A 19,387-nucleotide genomic window follows, 5' to 3' on the forward strand; every position below is an offset into this window, starting at 1 on the left:
GTTCAGCAGTTACAGGTGACAGCAGGAGGGAGGGGGCTCTCAGCTGGAGCTGGACCCAGGCACGGTGGAGAGGTGCCTGGCTGCTGCTTCCTTCCTCACTGGTGGCCTCTGCAGTGACAGTTGGTAGCAGGAGGGAGGGGGCTCTCAGCTGGAGCTGGACCCAGGCACGGTGGAGAGGTGCCTGGCTGCTGCTTCCTCCCTCACTGGTGGCCTCTGCAGAGACAGTTGGTAGCAGGAGGGAGGGGGCTCTCCGCTGGAGCTGGACCCAGGCCCGGTGGAGAAGTGCCTGGCTGCTGCTTCCTCCCTCACTGATGGCCTCTGCAGAGACAGTTGGTAGCAGGAGGGAGGGGGCTCTCAGCTGGAGCTGGAGCTGGACCCAGGCACGGTGGAGAGGTGCCTGGCTGCTGCTTCCTCCCTCACTTGTGGCCTCTGCAGAGCTATACTATACTATACAATATATAGTATATTGATAGGGAAATTTTCCTTACAGTAGGTCCATATAAAGTTCCGTGACTCTTTTCTGTATGTCTTAATCATGTGCTAGGTATTTAAATGATTTCTATGAACTGGAGCTGCAGCATGGTTCCGGAGTCATGGGCTGGAGCATTCCAGTGACCAAAGGTGTTCTGCCTTCACCCCGAGAATCTCACACAGCCATTATATACTGTAGAAAAGACTCGGGAAACCCAAAGATGTTTCTTTTTGGAGGGATGTCTGGCTGTCGGCTTAACGACCTTTGGGAGCTTGACATAGGTGAGTACATTTATATTGCAAGTGAAGTTTTGTAACATTTTTTACACACTGAGCAAGGGCTCATTCCGAAGATGTCGTAATTTTGTTGCTGTGTCTATGACAGAGATGGGGAACCTCTTTAGGCTGAGGGCCAAATTCATTTTTGGAAAACTCCTGGGGCCACATTCTAGTAGTTGGTGGGGTCAAAGACAAAAGGGAGGAGGACAGAGAAAAAAAGGGGTGAGATGAAAAGGTACCAGGATATTTTAGCTTAAATCTCTTGCTGTCTGTAACTAAGCCTTAGAGCCTTAAATCTCTTGCTCTCAGTACCTAAGCCTTTTAGAATGGTGGTGGTGGGGAACGGGACTGCATAAAAACCAGGAAACCACCAGATGACCGATGATTGAGGGAAAGGGGGTGGGGCATGGAGAAGGGAGTGTAGCCACCTGGGGAACCCCAAAAGACCAGATTAGGTTTCCAGGAGGGCCAGGTTTGGCCCATAGGCCTGAGTTGCCAACCCTGGTCTATGGGAACCATAGCACTCATGGTGCAGACTCTACGTTAGGGCTGCTTAACACAGAATCCAGCAACACATCCAGATTTGCCCCGTTGCGTTTTGTAAACAGGGAGCTGCAACCAGTTCTGGATCTTTCTCAAGTGTACCTCAGCGATTCTGCATTTAAAAGTTCAGAACTTGGTTTCCACTAGTGGAATGTCATTTGCACTAGCAGAGTGACACCATTGGATGCAACCCATTGTGGCTCAGTTCAGACAACACATTTCTCAACAGTCGTTTTAGAATTCTATAGTAGAGTTTTTACATCACTGTTGAGAAATATGTTGTCTGGCGGGAAAGCTCCACCCCACGGTGGAGGTTTTTTGGGAAACACTCCATGCAGAATAACAGCGCTGTGCAGAGGAGAGTTCCTGCACAACCATTGTGTTGTGTGATGTGTGGAGGGCTCCGTAGAGTTTTCTGTTGTGTTGAGTTGAGTTTTCCCACTGGCTACAGAGTTCTCTGGCAAGAGTGGTAAAAGGAGGGAGTGCTGCTCTAGCACTGGAATTGTTTTATTTGCAGCAATAGCTGATGGGATACCATCAGGAGGACCAGGGGAGGAGAGAGGGCAAAGGAACTGTCAGTCAAATGTTGCGATGGATTTTACTTAACTCCACACTAGCCCATGGTCACACAACAGTGGAGTTAGAACATGTTGTGTGGGAGTATCCCCTAAAAACTCAAACAATGGGTAGAGCTTTCACACTGCGTTGACTAACATGTTGTCTGAACTGAGCCTGTGTCTCTGTTTTCCTATATCATTCACATGTTTTATAATATGCAGATCAAAAAGTTACTTCCATCTTTGTATGTTCAGTTTTCTGAACTTTGAGAAATGACATGTACAATAGTTTGTTATGGTGTTGTTCATAAATGTTCATGGAAGTAATTCCTTCTGTATTCTTTCTCTTTCTGTTTTTTTTCCTTGCCTTAATAGAAACAATGACTTGGTCGAAACCAGAAACTAAAGGGACACTGCCACTTCCCCGTAGTCTCCATACCGCCAGTGTAATAGGAAACAAGTATGTCTGTTGTTAAAAGCTCACCTATAGAAAGGTACACCTAGTAGGAGACTGTTACTTTAGTGCTTGTATTTAGGGAACCTGCCTGTGTTGAATGCTAACAGATTCAACTTTGTGAAAAGCTCTCCCACAGGTTGAAGGACTTAACTTAGAACTCCAGGAAAGAGAAATCTATTGCCTAAATTTTGGGACATACTTAGAAATGTTAAACTTTTATTTGGGGACATTGAATTCTCTGCATTGCCTTCAGAGATAGTTAAATGTTATGACCTAAAATGGCATCCTTTAGGGGGAAAAGAAAGGCAAATCATTGTAGCTTTGAAAACAGGGAAAGCTTGCATTTGAATTGATGATGATGATGATGATGATATATGTGTAGAGAGAGAGACTGCATTAGAAAAGAATTATTCTCCAGTTCTTTCTGTATATAGTCTGCCAATAAATTAGAAAAAAAATATTTTAAAATATTAATACTAATGTAACATTTCTAAAAGCTGCTATTTATTAGCTGAAATAAATTTGTTAGAGGTGGGAAGGAAGAGTTGCATATTGTGGAGAAGAATTTGAATAAGTGCTTTTTAATTGCTACAGGTGCTGTTACTGCTGTTTGAACCCTCATGTAGTACAGCCATAGCCATATGCAATTATTTGATCTAATGCACCTTAGGGAATTGGTATTGTGGCAGATGGTTCTATCCCCACCCCTACTGTGCACACCTGACCATAATCTCCTAAACATCCACACATGGATGTCACATTTCCATAGGAGCTTATGCATGTAAACCCCATCATGTATAGGCTCAGATCAAATGATCTGTATGCCACTTATGCAAGTATCAGAAATGATGTTTGAACAGGATGGGGAGAATCCCTAATTCCTTATCACCATACCCCACTGTATGATGGATTGAAGATCTGCCAGGACTCCTATTAGGCAGGGACATAAGCCTATAAATCCCACTAGTGTAATGGAAGACTACCATATGTATTCTGTAAGATGACTGGAAATGTTGGATCTAGACATAGTCGTGCATAGAGAAGACTCGCTGAAATCAATGGCACAAGTTAGGTATAACTATCTTTAATCCCATTGATTTCAATAGGTCTACACTAAGTGTGACGAAATCTGGAGACGATGGGTTGGACTGCAGTGGTCTCCCATGTGAGAGACCTGATTAGCTCTACATGTGCTTAACTTCAGTATTGCCACGGCATACATTTCCTTGAGTCCTTGCAGTTTGCCTTGTTATATTGTTGGCCACTTCATTTTGCCATCATTAACTCAACAGCTTTGTTATGTGGTGATTCATTCTAATGCCTGATAATAGATGTCTTCAGATAGCTCTTTAATTGTGGCTTCAACCACAGTGACCCTCCATGTGATAAATGACTTGTCTATAGCTGTCTGCTGTTCCTGAGAAAAAAATCAGATTGTATTTTGTACAAAGCATTGATAATTCTGATATATGGCAAATATTCTTTTCGTTTGGGGATAACTTGTCATTGGGGTCTAATGTAAATGATGGGTTTTGGATTATATGTGGAAATAGTGAATTCCCATTTGGTCAATGAAATCAGATCTCTCCCCCCCAACCCCGCTGGTGTTATAAAACAATCTGCTTGGATGCTTATGATAGACACAGTATACCTTTTCTTGGCAGCATAAAAGGTTAGCTGCAGTTTAAGCTAATTCTCCTCTTCATCGGAAGGAGATGCTTTTAAGTTTTGAATGCCCAGGGCAATTTGGAAAACTCTTTTCTTTCCTTCAGTGAGTGCAGGGAAGTCTGTGCATGCTCAGGAGTTGTGGCTCCACCTGTTTTACACTTTTGCGGAGCAAAAGCAACACGGAAGGATCATCCATGATAGCCATTGGGGAAGGTGTTAAAGCAGACCCTACCAAGAATGGACTGTTGCAACTAGCTTTGGCTTCTGACAGGAAGGGATAGCTATCCTAATCAGATTTCATTATGTCCTTATGTCCTGTGGTGGTTTGAATGTAAGTTTTTAAAGGACATTCACTGCTTATCTAACTGTTGATTGTCTGCTTATGAAACTGTCTGGAACGCTCCTGGCGGTGGGAAAAAAAAAACCTCCTTTCCTTTCAAGATTAAACCATGGAGAAGTTATATGAATAATATTTAAATGTCACACACACACACACACAATAAGCTTCTAAAGCAACTGTTATCATATATCATGTGTTTTAATAACTTTGTTCAAACTTAGAGATAAAGCTTGTGGTCTAGCCAGCAAACAGCTCATTGCCAATATTACATTGCAAATATTCCAGGTTCTTACCAGAATTCATTTGAAAGTAGCTTGCAATATGGGATGGCAGGGTTGGACGGGGGAACAAGAATGACGCTCAAGTTCTAGTTAGTAAAAGCAAGGGAAACAGTGTTTGGAATAATCTGAGTAACTACTATGGCAAAATAAGACTTGGAAAATGAATTTGCTTGTTTCTTTTCCCGCTTTCTTCTCTGCCTTCCCTCCCCCACTGCATCTTCGTATTTTCAGAATGTACATTTTTGGTGGATGGGTCCCACAGAGTACAGATGATAACCCGTCTTCTCAAGATGGAGAATGGAAATGTACTGGGTCATTTTCTTACCTAAATTTAGGTCAGTTATACCTCCACTTTTGTTGTTAATTTACAGAGCAATCTATACCCCAATTACACAGGTTTTTGCGGGAAGATATGCTGCATAGGCATGTCTGGGGTGTTCTACTGGCATATCTGTCATTGCAGTGAGATATTTTGCATCCCGCCAGTGTAGTGGGGCTTCTGTCAAATCCTATAGTTCTGCAGGGTGCAATCCTATGGCGATCCCCATAAGCCTCTGAACTCAGGAGGTTATGGGCATCCTATCAAGAGTGGGGGCAGGGGCACCCCCACGCTCCTCCCACTCTGCCTTTTTGCTAGACAGGCTTTTTCACACATCTAGCGGGGGCATGTAAGAGTGGGAGGGAAGGAGGTTGGGCAGGCCTTGGGGTATGTCATATCCTGGCTTCTCCAATCCCCTCCCTGCCCACTGGCATGCCTGATTTACCCCCTCTCCGAGGCCTCCTTGGCCGAGAGGCGGAGGTGGCAGGCGTGGGGAGCACAGATTCCTGGATTCATGGTCAGAGGCAACGCTCTGATCGTGACCATGGATCCAGGAATCTGAATTATCCTATACCTCCCCACCCCAAAACTCTGTCTAGAGTCCATAGGGTTGCACCCTGAAATGTTCAGGTTTTTGGTGGGGAGAAGCAAACACTTTTAAAAGAAATAATAGGAGGTTGTAACCAATTTTAGACTAGTAATTGCACATTGGAACTATTTGTTTTATAATGTTCCTAAATGGTTTTGCTATACAATTTAGCTGGAACTTAGAACTACTTCAAGATCTAGACCTGCCTGTCCAGTACATGTGAATGATGCAATTAGAAGGCAGCCAGATTGGTTCCTTGACTTGCAATTGCAAACTTTACTGTTTATAACTTTTGTAAACCGCCCAGAGAGCTTCGGCTATGGGGAGGTATATAAATGTAATAAATAATAATAATAATAATAATAATAATTAATAATAATAATAAAATAAACAGCAAAAGAATTAGCTGATTTGTGGATTCTCAACCATCTCTATTCAGTGTGGAGTTTTGTACATGAATTTTATATCTACTTATATCCATTTTATTCACAGATACTTTAATTGATAGTAATGTAGTGTTTACATTTTGAAAACCATCATGTGTTCAAACACTGATTTGGGTCATGTGTTTTGTTTATTAGATACTGCAGAATGGATCAGTCTGATCTCCGATTGCCAAGAAGACAAAAATAACTTGTTGCCAGGCCCAAGAGCTGGCCACTGTTCTGTAATAGTTGGCACTCGTTTGTATATATGGAGTGGCAGAGATGGCTACCGAAAAGCTTGGAACAATCAAGTTTGCTGCAAAGATCTTTGGTATCTAGATACCGGTGAGTGACCACATAATACTTTTTGATAAAGTTACAGACAGCCGTTATAACCTATATAAGTGTTGCAGGTACTTGATTTTTTTAAAAAGGAAAAACATTCACTGTGTTTATATAGCTGAAATTTGTAAGAATTGCCTTTGTTCCGAGCCTCCACATTTAGGTTTGATTCAGTTGCAACATTCCCAACACTCCAACCCAGGGTTTGGCGGACTGGAGGGTGTTGTAGTCTTGCACATTCCCATTCCTTCCTCCCCTCTGATTCTTTCCTTTCTTGTTTGGGCAAACCATCATTTGCTATCACATCCAACCTGGGCAACCAAAGGATTGCAGAAATCCGAGTTTGCTAGATTGAGACATGCTTCAAACTGTGGCTACATATCACTGGTTTGAAGGCAAGCTACAGCTTGCTCAAATGAAGGAGGGAGAGAGGGAAGGGATCTGAGCAGTTGAGGAAAGGGCAGAGGTTGGAGCACTTGGGTCCACATCATGTTCCACAGGTTGGAAAAGTGGGACCATTATCTTGCACTGGCTCTGAGAGTGACATTAGTATATCAATTTCTTTCATTTCATTTCATTTATATACTGCCCCATAGCCAAAGCACTCTGGGTGGTTTACAACAATTTATAAGAATACAAAATACAGCATAAGGAAAATCTTCTAAAAGTTTAACATTAAAAAAGTAAAACAATGTAAAAGCTAAAAACAACTAACACACCCCCCCACACACACACAATAGACTGTTCTAAAACAGCAAGCATAGATGCCTCGTAACATGTCTTTACCTGGCACTGAAAATCTGACAGTGTCAGCGCCAGGTGGGCCTCAGTGGGGAGCTCATTCCATAGTTGGGGGGCCACCACTGAGAAGGCCCTCTCCCTTATTGTTACCTTCCGAGCCTCTACCTTTGAGCCACTACCTTTGAGTGCCACCTCCAAGGGGTGTGTGTCAGATGTTGATTGTAGTGTTCGGGTATGTTCAGGTTGGGAGAGGCAATATGTGGACTTAATAGTGTGAAACACAGTAGCATGTGTGTTTACTCAGCAGTAAGTCCCACTGAGTTCCCTGGCACTTACTTTCAAGTAAGTATGCATAGGATTGTAGATGTAGTTCTAGGCGGATAAGAAATCATCATCATCCCATTTTTCTTATTTAAAAAACCTCAGTGTTTGTATGTACAAAGGATAAAAACAACAATGCACAAAACTTCATTAAACTGCTCAGAATACTAAAGCAGTTCTATAGATGAAAAGCTTTTCTAAAAAGGAAGGCTTTCATTTTCTCGCCCCCATCAGCCCCTCCCTCTACTTCAGTGTGGCTCCTGGGTTGTTGGGGAAATGAATTTAAATATTTCTTCACCTCAAAACTTCCATGAGGATATGGAAGCAAAGCTCCCAGTATCCTGACTCTGTAATGTCATTTATTTATCTCGTCCATTCAGTTGCTCAAAAATACACACAATTAAAGTTGTGGTAGGATCGGCTAGTAAGCTAATGAAACTTTAAAAATAGCCCATTAAGTTGTCTTTAAAATAAATCCCTTTTCCTGATAGCTTATTTATCTGATTTCAGTTAGTTATAAGCTGTTTTGGGTTTATGAATCACTGAGGTACTGAGATCGGAGTAGATGGCCTGGTGCCCTCCAGATGGTTTGGACTGCAACACCCATAATCCCCAACCAGGGTGGCCAATGGTCAGGGGTTGTAGGAGTTGTGGTCCAAAACATTGGAAGGGCATTAGGGTGCCTCCACCACACCTAGATGATATGTGCAGAGCAATGATCAGCAATTTGACCGGATAGTCAGTCACCCAGTCAGAGATGGGAAGCAGAAGACCCAGCCCATTCCTCTTTTCCCTTTAACCCCCTGCCACTTCCAGGGCAGCTCCAGATGACTCGAGTAGAACTCAGACTGGTGTGTGTTTTCTGCTCTAGGTGGAGCGGGGAGGGGAAATGGAAATTGTAGGAAATGTGTGAATCCTGCAGCACTGGGTATTCCTGGCTGTCTTGACTCCAGATTTGAAGAGACTGCCTGTGACAAAATGTTTCTTCTATCTCCTGCAAGCATGTTGTTGGCCAACTACGGCTGTTTATGGGCTGGGCGACAAATGGCCAGTTGCCTATCACTTGCTTAGGGAATCCTCCCTCATGTACAACTGTCATCTTTGCATATGCTCCCCAAAGTGAGGAACAGGAACTGAGAGATAAATTTCTGTGTCTTGATGAATGGAGCCACAATATGTTTTTTAGTCAGGCCACTTTAATCCAACACATGCAATCTTACCGTTGTTGTTGTTTGCTTGTTGTTGGTCAAATGATTGATGTCTGAGGATATAGCTGGAACTGTTGCAGAAATGTATTTTTTTTCCACTTCATTTGACAACTTATTAGAACAAAGGCTTTATTTATGCAACACACTGTGTTTGGAAGTCTTAAAACTGCCCTGAAAAAAACTCATTGTTCTCCTTTCAGAGAAACCACCAGCACCATCACAGGTACAGCTAATCAGAGCTACTACTAATTCATTTCAAGTAAAATGGGATGAAGTTCCTACGGTTGAAGGGTATCTTCTTCAGTTAAATTTGGATATGCCAGCACCTGTTGTGGCTGAAGTACCTATTACTGTGGTACCTGAGGTACCATCACCAAGTGTGCAAGGTAAGATGGCAACATATTCCTAAGAGAGCAATCCTATGGCCCCCTCGACATCGTCTGGGGGGCATTGGATTGTTCAATTTCCTGGCTCCGAGACCGGAAACAGGGCTTCAACCTCGGAGCCAGAAAGCTGTGCTCCCAGCCCCTTCACAGTAGGCATGGAAAGAAACGCACCGGCTGCTACTATTCAGATTTTTATTATGCGGTCAAAGACCCAATAAAAGCAATACCAACAATCATTAATTTACAACCATAACATCACAGTCTTTTGTTCAACAGGCTAAAAGAGTTATTTAAAACATACACATATTTAAAATATATAGGCATAGTTAGTAATATTGGGAAAGTGGGCCCCATGCTGCAGGTTGGGAATCCGAGGTGGATCCTGGGTCTGGACCAGTTGAAGACCACTAGCCTATGAGATATTCTGGCCTCTGACCACTGAGGGCAGGAGCGTCAAATCTCTTTCACCCTGAGCACGGAGTTACATACATTTTATTATGTGGTCACAGACCCAATAGAAACTATACCAACTATACCAACAATAATTAATTTAAAACCATAAAATCACAGTCATTAGTTCATTATACAAACAGGCTAAAGGAGTTATTTAAAACATACACATATTTAAAATATATAGGCATGGTTATCTTGTACAAAAGACAAGCAACAGCAGCCTGGGATAGAAGTTACAATTAAGATAAGATCAATTTGCGATTCCTTTGTATGGAGAGGAGGAACTTAGACACTAACTCTGTTGTTAACTTGTTTGTACCTGCCAGAAAATATTCCAAATACTGTTTGGGTGTCCTTCCAGGGCTCATGAGTGGAGGGTAAAAAGGAATGTGATGGTGGGTGGGGAGGGGAGGATCTGAGCTATCCTCAGCCGTCCCCATCCTCCTTCTCTTCCTCTCCCTGAAGCCTCCGCTAGACGGGTGAAACAGCTCATCTAGCGAAAATGCAGAACAAGGAGTGAATGCGCCTCCTGCTCTGCATTGGATACTCGTAAGCCTCGGAATTCAGAAGATGATGGCTGCCCAGGGTGGATCTCATAGGAATGCGCTCTAAATAATATAAGCAAATTAGAGCACAATCCTATGCATGTTTAGGCAGAAGAATGCCCTACAGCTCTTAGAATTCCCCAGCCACCCATTGTTGGTTGGGGAATGCTCGGTTGTAGGACTTTTTTTTTTGTCTAGACATAAATAGGATTGCGGCCTTCGTTGCAAGGCTGTTCTCTCAAAGGGGTGATGTCCTGCTTGTTCATCCCTGGCCGATGGCTGCTTGGCCACTGTGTGAACAGAGTGCTGGACTAGATGGACCCTTGGTCTGATCCAGCAGGGCTCTTCTTATGTTCTTATATGTGTAGTCAGTTTGAGGCAACGTGGAAGTAAAGTCACTTTTCCTAGAGCTCCACAAGCAGGATGATGGGACACCAATGATTGGGCAGTTCTCCACTTGCCTCTTCGCTTTCCCCTCCAAATTAGACTCTAAGGACAGAACATAGGGATAAAATGACTAACCACCATATCACCCTTGCTTAGTTTCATTTCATGCTAGCAGAGCAAGAGTCTGAGTATTCCTCTGATTCTTCCGTGATGAGGAGCGGAACTGGAACTTTTTCTTCCTTTTAAATGTGTGGGGAGAGTCCACACAACCACAGAAGGGGGGGGGGAAAGATCCCAGCGATGCAAGAAAAAAAATCAATATAGTATCCAATTTAAAAAAATGTCTGACCCTACCGATTTTGATCAACCTCAAGGGAAACTTGAGAAGAGACCACAATTGAGAACTCTTGTAAAAATTTGCTTGATTTCCATGGAAAATGTCTTTGAAATTCAATTAAAATTCCAGCCATTTCCTTCACAAAGGCAAGAAGATCACTTCCATAATCAAGCAGACCCCCCCTCCCCAGAGTTTTTCAGAAAGAATCTCATTATCCATTCTATTCTCTTTCTCTCCTTTCTTTCTTCTCTTTTTTGTCCTTGAACTTTTTAACTGAGGCATGTGGGTTCATCACTTAATCCAGATAAGATGGAAGTACTATTGGGTGGGGTACCCATTGAGCCTCATTTAAGTATACAGCTTTTGATGAATGGATGGAGTTGCAATCCTTCGTAAGGTGCCGATTCACAGGTTCTCATTGATCTGTCACTATTTTCACTTGCCCAGGTGGCAGCAGTGACTAGGAATGCTTTTTCTCCACTTTGGCTGGTAGAGCAGCTACACACTTTCTTTGAAAATACTGGCCTGGACACCACCATTTAAAGCTTTAGTAACTTCTAGATTGGACCACTCTCACACATTTTACATGGGACTGCCATTAAAAAGCACCCAGAATTTGTCCCATTTCATTTCACTATCTCCTCTTGCTGTCCCATAATTCATTATCGTCCTTTTCACATAGACAAGATGTTTATTCTCCCAGAATGACAGTTTTTTGATCCCTCCCTCCCCTTAACAGACTCTGATTTTTTACAGTGACATTTGCTCACTCTAATAAACTTGAAGGAATATGCCAGAAAAGGTTGGGTGAGGACAAACCTTGAGATGAATATTCACCTGAATAAGCTCATTTAAAAAGATTTCATCACAAAACTGCTGTGTTGTAATTCCTAGCTTCACTGAATGCCATTTGATCTGTGTGCCTCAGTAGAGGCTGTTATTGCCTGGTGCAAATATAGTTGATTCTGGCACGTAAATGTTCATGACTCAAGATAAGCTGACCATTCCGTTCGAGATAGTGGGGGAGGGGGAGGGGAGCCCCTCTGTAACTGGCATTACATTTAATTTTTCAATATGTTTTCATGAGAAATGGGGATTTCATCAGTAGATTAATATTCACGTCTTTCTGATAGTGATATGAAAAGAAACTGAGGCTCAGTTTGGACAACATGTTTCTCAACGGAGTTTTTATACCACCATTGAGAAACGTGTTGTCTGGTGGGAAAATCTCCACAATGATGGAGGTGGGTTTTTTTTAGAAAACACTCCATGCAGAATATCAGCGCTGTGCAGAGGAGAGTTCCTGCAGAACCAATGTGTTGTGTGGAGGGCCCTGTGGAGTTTCCTGTTGTGTTGAGTTGACTTTTCCCACTGGCTACAGAGTTTCCAGGCAAGAGTGGCAAAAGGAGCGAGTGCTGTTCTAGGAGAGCCACCAGGACTGGGTTTTGTTTTTTTTTTGTTTTTTTGCAGCAATGGCTGCTGGGATACCATCAGGAGGACTGGGGGAGGAGAGAGGGCAGAGGAACTGTCAATCAAACATCACGATGGATTTTACTCAACTCCATGATAGCCCACAGTCACACAACAGTGGAATTAGAACATGTTGTGTGGGGAGTCCCCTCTAAAAACGCAACCATTGAGTGGAGTTTTCACACTGCTTTGACTAACATGTTGCCTGAACTGAGCCTGCGTTTGTGTGACACCCAAAAGGCACAACAGACTTCAGAGTGTCTAAAAGCTTTCTGTGAGCTCCTGCTGTTGATTGTGTTTACATTTACATGAAAGATGGTTCTTCCCTGCAGCAAAACCTACAATTAACGAATATCGTCCTTCCTCCAGGAATCAAGGTTGATCTTCACAGCCAAACTTTCAGTAAAGTCCCGAACAACGTAAGTATATACTTGGGAAAGATATTAATAGGATTTTTATAACTGTTTCTTATATATGTTCAAATTGCTCTATATCCTTATCAGCAAACAAACTACTTATTCCAGTTTAGTTCTTCTAAGGCCTTGGTCAGTAATAAATGTTTTTGCCACTAGTGACATAAGACACTAGCATTGGGTTAAAGTCAAGACTGATCATTAAATAGCTAATCTGCAAAAGGGGTCCTAACTTGTCTACTTTACCCCAATTCTCAGTGAAGATTAACTAATGCTTAGGTGAGATGTGGGGAAACTCCCTATTGTCTCCCAAATATGAGAGATCCCACCCTAGCTGGAAGTTTTAGCACAGTGTCCAGCCCTGTGGTCACTTTTCCTTGCCCACACACTTTAAGATGGGCCAAGAAAGGTGTGGTGGCATCCTTGTGCCCTCCCCAACCCAAGCTGCTAAGCATTGAGTGTGAGCGAAGTTCTTAGGCCCCATCCCACTTCCTCTTTGGCTGTTGAACCTTGAGAAATTGGTTTAGGGAATCCTCCTCTCTATCCGGCCAAATGAATAGACCAGGGTAACTCATGGCAACTTCTTCCAGCACAGAGCAGGCAAAAGAAAGAAAGAAAGAATCCAATCAGGGCATGCAATCCTCCACAGTATTGCTGCTTTGCTCCAAGGGCAACAAGAAGATTAGAGTGAGGTTGCTGCAGGTGACAGACAGGAAATAGACACTGCATGCCTCCCTCTGGTTGGGCTGCAGGAGACCCTTGTCATCTTTAGCCAATGGGTGGGCGACCCGTGGCCCTTCAGACATTGTTTAACTCCAACTCCCATCATCCCTGACCATTAGCCATGCTAACTGGGGCTGATGGGAATTGGAGGGGCCACGGATTCTCTAGCCCCACCCTCTTAACCTCATGCATTATTCTTTCTGAAGGGTCAGGAGCAAATCCATTCCTACACGCAGCAGCATGTGGGAGAATGCGGCAATGTGGGCCATAAATTCCATTTCAGCATTGGCCATAGTGGAAGCAACATCGGCTCCACACATGTATTCATTGCTACACAAAGCCATCTAGAGGGCCCTCCTCTCCGCTGCGGACAGCAGCAGAGGCCTTGGTAGAGCTTTCCCCTTACGCACCTCAGCGGCCATGTGAGATACAGATTAAGTGAAGTAGTCAGAAATATAAATGGAGAACGCCAGCCTAGCTGCTGTTTATTTATTTATTTTATTATAGTACTTTTCTCCCACCCTTTAGCCAAAAAGGCTCTCAAGGCGGCTTACAAAAATATTTCTTAAGACAGTCCGTGCTCACAGGCTTACAATCTAAAAAAAAATGACACAAAAGGAAAGGGGTTTGGAAGGGAGTGGGGGGGGAAGAAGCAAATTCAGGCACTTGATTCTTAGTTGCAAAGTTCAGCAGCTGCTTCCTTCCCCTCTGATGGCCTTAGCAGCGACAGTTGCTGTAGCTGTCTTCTCTGGAGAGGGTGCCCTTTGGCTGTGTCTCGGACTGAGTGGCTGAGGCTTTAATGCTGAGGGCCAGATGGAAAACCATTATTGCAAACTAATCGTTGCTTGTTCCTACTGTCCAGGTGCAAATTTCCATTTCAGAGACGAAAGTAAAAGTTCTGGAACCTGAGAATGCAAAGAAAAACCACTCCATTTCCAAAGAGTCCAGTGCCCCTTTATGTTTGCCTGCTAGCACTTTAGGTAAGAAAAAATGTACATGTCAGGTTCAGATAGAAAGACAATTGTGAGATACACTCTCAGAATGTGTCCTCATACTTTCTGTTCAATCAGTGGTTGTCAACCCAATTTATTTATTGATTTATAATATTTTATCCCACCCCTCAGCCAAAAAAGTCTCCCAGAGTGGCTTACAACCAATCAGCAAAGAAGACAGGCCCTGCCCTCAGGCCTACAATCTAAAAAGACATGGCACAGAAGGGAAAAGGGGGAAAAGGAAATGAAATTTAGATTTCCAGCAGTGCTTTTGGGAAGCCCTGCTCCCCCCTCTCATCCCCCAAATGAGGGGCAGACCAACAGCCCCTTCTTCTTCCTCATAGGGTCCTGATGTCAGTTAGCCTGGGTAGGGGGGTCGGGTCAAACTGGGAGCAGGCCCCGAGTTGAGGGAAAACAGTAGTGACACCAAGAGAGATGGCTCTACAGCAGATGTAGCTGGGTTTTCTATAGCTATGAGGAATAAAATGGCCAGTCAGCCCAGTTACACATGTTCAAGCCCTTTTGCAAGGCCTGGTATACACATGCAGCAGATTGAGGTGGCATAATGGATTGTACCACTTGCTGCTGCAGATGGTAGTGGGGTGTTTGTCATTTTTTTTAAAATGCTCCCCTCTATTGCAAAGACATAAAACATCAAACTTATCTCCAATTGGAAAACTAGAGTAGTTGGGAAAGGGCAGAGGTAGCCCCTTTTCTTTCTGCTGTACTAGACTTCAGGTGGTTGTTTTTTTTAAAAAAAAAAAACCTTTGAAATAATTGGTATCCAAAATGGCATCATCTGCAGCCTGAAGAAGTACAGTTCATACTACCATCCCAATCTGCTGCACATGTAGGCCAGGGTATGGGGCCACATTTCATTTCTTTTACTTGTAGTTGTCACCTTGGCCTAATCTACACGAAGCAGGATATTGCACTATGAAAGTGGTACATAAAAGGCAGGAGCCACACCAAGCAGGATATTGCACTATGAAAGCGGTATATGGTATGTGTCAATAGGCCCCAACAGTTGTCAGTGCACTTCATTACTTCTATAAAGCAGTAGTGTGGCTCCCACCTTGTACATACCACTTTCATACTGCTTCCATAATGCAATATCCTGCTTAGTGTAGGTTAGGCCCTTGTTTGAAGTCATTCTTACAATATGTGGTGTTCTTTTTCCTCCCCCTGTTGTTAGGTCCACAGATCTCAGCAAATGTAAATGACTTACTTGACTTTGATACGAGATCTTCAAAACTTGACACGTCTTTATCCAGTGTTGTCTCCACCACACACAATATGGTAACCCAGCAGGCTGTGAAAACTGAGTCATCAAGTACAAATGGGGCAGTTGTAAAAGATGAAGCTTCATTAACAACAGCCAGTTCAAATCCTGAAGGTTTGAAATGTTTCACATACTCTATTTTGACCATATATATATATATATATAAGATCATTATATTTATTGTTCACTTTTCATTGTGACTGTAGACTTCTCTTTCTCACACAGAGTCTGGAAGAGTTCAGATTATTATTTTTCAACTTAATAAGCTAAAGATGTGAATTACGCTTTTCCCCACGCACGCACAGCTCGTTTGCTCAAGTTGGCAAAGAAACCAGCGCCTGTTTCCTGTTTTATTCAATTTGGGAAACTATGGTTATCAGTTTCAGAATGGACCAAACCATGGTGTAATATCCTGGATTTCCTAAGCTGGTAACAGTTTCCCAGTTTGTACAAAACAATAAACTATGGTTAATTGAAGACTTCCTGATTATTATTTTTTCTGGCTTGAGTGAATGGACTGCATGCACAAGCAGAAGGCTCGTTCCTATCTTAGCCTATTAAGCTGAGCTACAGTCATCTGAATGTGTTCTCTGTCCAGTGTCTGAGAAATAAATAGCTATTTTCCAGTGGGTGCAGTTTCCTATAAGGATGGCTTCCTTTTGTTGAAACTATTCTCATGGGTGCCTTTCTTTCTCACTCAGTTTCACTGTATCTGGCATACAAATGCCATGGGCAGTATCCAATGCTGCCCATCCATGAGCGGTCTCCACCGCCACTTCCGTCTGCAAGCGGCCAGCCCTGCCGATTCCCTCCCACCAGTGGTGCCCACTGCTTGCTCAGCAGAGGTTTAGGGCTTCCAGGGGCAAGCCGTGGAACTAATGTTTCCGTGCATTTTGGGTTGCCCCTGGAAGTGCTAAATCCTTTTTACGCAAGCCCATGAAAGCTTTTTGTTTCCATGTATTCTCTATATATTTTGAATAAAGTTGTTCATCAAGTGTTTTCAACAAGTCCCAGTCGCCATTTCTAGAAATCTTGTGCTCCTAAAGTTTCCATTTTAAATTTTTCAAACACAACATGTACTGCAGCAATTTTGTTGTGCTTGTTTTATTCATTGCCAAAAGTAACTGCCTTATAGCCTTTATGGTATATTTGTTGTGCCTTATAGCCTTTATGGTATATTTGTTGTGCCTTATAGCCTTTATGGTATATTTGTTGTGCCTTATAGCCTTTATGGTATATTTGTTGTGTTTGCCACCAACATCTTTAAGCCTGCAATACGTCTTGCCTCCAAACTATCAGAATTGTTTCTTCCACTGAGCGTGTTGTTATATACTCAAGGTATAGCTGCACCTGGTGACCAGGCAACATTAGGATTTCTTTCTAAATTGGAAGTCGGTGCACACAAACAGTGGTGAAACTTTGTCTCCAAGGTGCCTTTACGCCCTAGCTGTTTGAAAGCTTGATTTTTCTAACTTAATGATAGTTTTTAACTGTTGTTTTTGCTCTAGGTAAAGAGACCATAGGGCCCTCAACTAGAGTCACTTCTGTTAGCCCACTTGATTCAGCTGTACAGTTGCCTGTAAGTACGTGAATTTCTTCAGTAAAGGCTATTGCTAGTATGGCATACCAGCCTCCTGAGTGGCTGTTCCTCCTCTGGCAGCGGGGCCACTGACGCCGTCCACACTGACGCCGGAGCTCCGCATTCGAGGGCTGCCCTCGGTTCGGGGCTGGGCCAGGCGAGGGGCGGCTTCTGCAGCCATGTTGCTGCGGCTGCCGATGCTGCTCATCCTCAACCTGGGCGGGGGGATGCTCTACATCGTGGACCAGCAGCTGCATGTGCACAAAGCATCCTGGGAGACAAGGCGTGCCAAGTGGGGGCATATTCAACAAAAAGTTCATGGATGAACTGCTCAAGCCCCAGGAACTCGATTCCAGGGAGGCGGTGAGAATGGTGTTTGAGCGGCGGGTTCGTGCCTCCATCGTGAGACTGAATGCACCCAAGAGGCAGGCCACACTGGTTTGCTTATGTTTTGTTAGAGCTTGAGATCATGGTTTAAAATATATTCAGCCATTTTGTATTTAAGCACTAGCCTGGTCGCTGTAGGAATTGTGTGCAAGTGAGTGAGCAGGCTGGCTTCAGAGGAGCGCTCTACCCCTCTTCTGTGCCTAGTGTAGTTATGCGGTGGGTTGCTTTTGGAGTGCGTTTGGGGTTTTGCATAGGCGGCAATCAGAGCTCTCCGTCTGTCCCTCCTCTGCCAGTTCCCCACAGGTAAGGCTGATCTATAAGGACAACTGAATGCATTGCTCTAGTTCAGCGCTCCTCCTGCCACCTCTGGGTTCAGTCTTCTGGAAATGTGCCCTGCGTCAGCCCCACGAGCTGCGCAAGAGCAACCATCAGTCTTCCTGGGGGCTTCCTATCGGTAAGGCCCTAGCGCTAGCAGCCAGAAGGCATGGGGCAGCCCAGCCCAGCCTTGCAGAGGGTGGGCGGGGGGACCTTACAAAGGCTTATGACAACCTCTGCTGTGGCAAGTGCCTTGGGGTATCTTCATAGTCCCTTCTAAGATGTGGGGAGAGAAGAAAAAGCAGAATGTACAGAAGCCTACAGTGAATTGGATTGGGCTCTCAGGGGTTCCAGCCTGACTGTGCTGCTCGCTAGGCAAGGCTGATCTGGGGGCGAGGTGGGAGGCAGCTCCTCTCCTGAGAAGCAATGAAGAAGACCCTGCCTGGAAGCTCAAGGGGGAAGTTCTACCCTCCAGTTGTAGAATGACCCCTCTCCCCAACTTCTTCTAGAGCAGGGCTGAACAACTTGCGCCCCTCCAAATGTTTTGCCTACAACTCCCTTCATCCTACATAGAATCATAGAATCATAGAATAGCAGAGTTGGAAGGGGCCTACAAGGCCATCGAGTCCAACCCCCTGCTCAATGCAGGAATCCACCCTAAAGCATCCCTGACATATCACTGGCTATGCTAGCTAGGGCTGATGAGACTTGTAGGCCCAAAACATCTGAAGGGCCAAAAGGCGCCCAATCCTGCTCTAGAGAAGGTATAGAACGGCTTTCCGTTGGGAGATTGTCGTGGAAGAGTAGGAACATGGCTGGAGTTCCTAATGACCAATGGAAGCAAAGGCAACTGTACCATTTGCAGACCTGCCGGCTTTTACTCAATGTGTGCTTTCACCCTTTCAACTGCCTTGAAAAGTGTTAATGCAGTGGAGCACAGCTGTCGGATGAGAAGAGCCCAGTTCAAATTTCACTTCAGCTCTGAAGATATGAGGTGACCCCTCAGGCAAGCTGCTAACTCTCAGCCTCAGCTCCTCTGCAAAGTAGAGATAGTACTGTCATATGCATTAGAGAGCTCTTACAAGGATTGTTGAGATAATGTATAAGAAGTGATTTGAATATTTGCAATACGCGATGTAAATCAGCTTTCTCCAAACTGGCATCCTCTGGATGCTTTGGACTACAACTCCCATTACCCCCAGCCAATAGGGTCATTGGCTGTGCTGGCTGAGGATGATAGGAGTTGGAGTCCAAAACACATGGAGGGTGCCGCCTTGGGGAAGGCTGATATAAATGCTAGGTATTGCCTTGCTACCCCACTTGCATGATATGATGATGTTTGTAATCACTACGGTGTTAGCAGGGCTGTCGTTGCCAGTATGAATGGTGGGAAGTTCCTGGCTTTCACTTACCTTCACGCTCAAGTGTGTGTGTGTGTGTGTGTGTGTGTGTGTGTGTAAGAGAGCGAGAGAGATAAATTATTGTTACATAGATCAGAGGTGGGCCGAAAGTACATCTTCAGATATTTTGGACTTCAACTCCAAAGCACTCCTGACCATTGGGCATCCTGGCTGGAG

The 19,387-nt window shown here is 44.0% G+C and overlaps 1 protein-coding gene across 1 annotated transcript in view; it reads left to right on the plus strand.

The window, feature by feature from the left end:
- The window catches only part of HCFC2 (host cell factor C2), a 33,179-nt gene that overhangs the window by 5,328 nt on the left and 8,464 nt on the right, over positions 1-19,387 (plus strand). Inside the window, exons 4-12 of the mRNA XM_063133388.1 lie at positions 545-753; positions 2,226-2,310; positions 4,828-4,931; positions 6,086-6,274; positions 8,742-8,927; positions 12,489-12,538; positions 14,118-14,235; positions 15,443-15,643; positions 17,038-17,108. Coding sequence (XP_062989458.1) covers positions 545-753; positions 2,226-2,310; positions 4,828-4,931; positions 6,086-6,274; positions 8,742-8,927; positions 12,489-12,538; positions 14,118-14,235; positions 15,443-15,643; positions 17,038-17,108 — 1,213 coding nt within the window. The remainder of the gene's footprint in view (positions 1-544; positions 754-2,225; positions 2,311-4,827; positions 4,932-6,085; positions 6,275-8,741; positions 8,928-12,488; positions 12,539-14,117; positions 14,236-15,442; positions 15,644-17,037; positions 17,109-19,387) is intronic.

The sequence above is a fragment of the Elgaria multicarinata genome, chromosome 9 (genome assembly GCF_023053635.1).
Source record: "Elgaria multicarinata webbii isolate HBS135686 ecotype San Diego chromosome 9, rElgMul1.1.pri, whole genome shotgun sequence".
Classification (NCBI taxonomy): domain Eukaryota; kingdom Metazoa; phylum Chordata; class Lepidosauria; order Squamata; family Anguidae; genus Elgaria; species Elgaria multicarinata.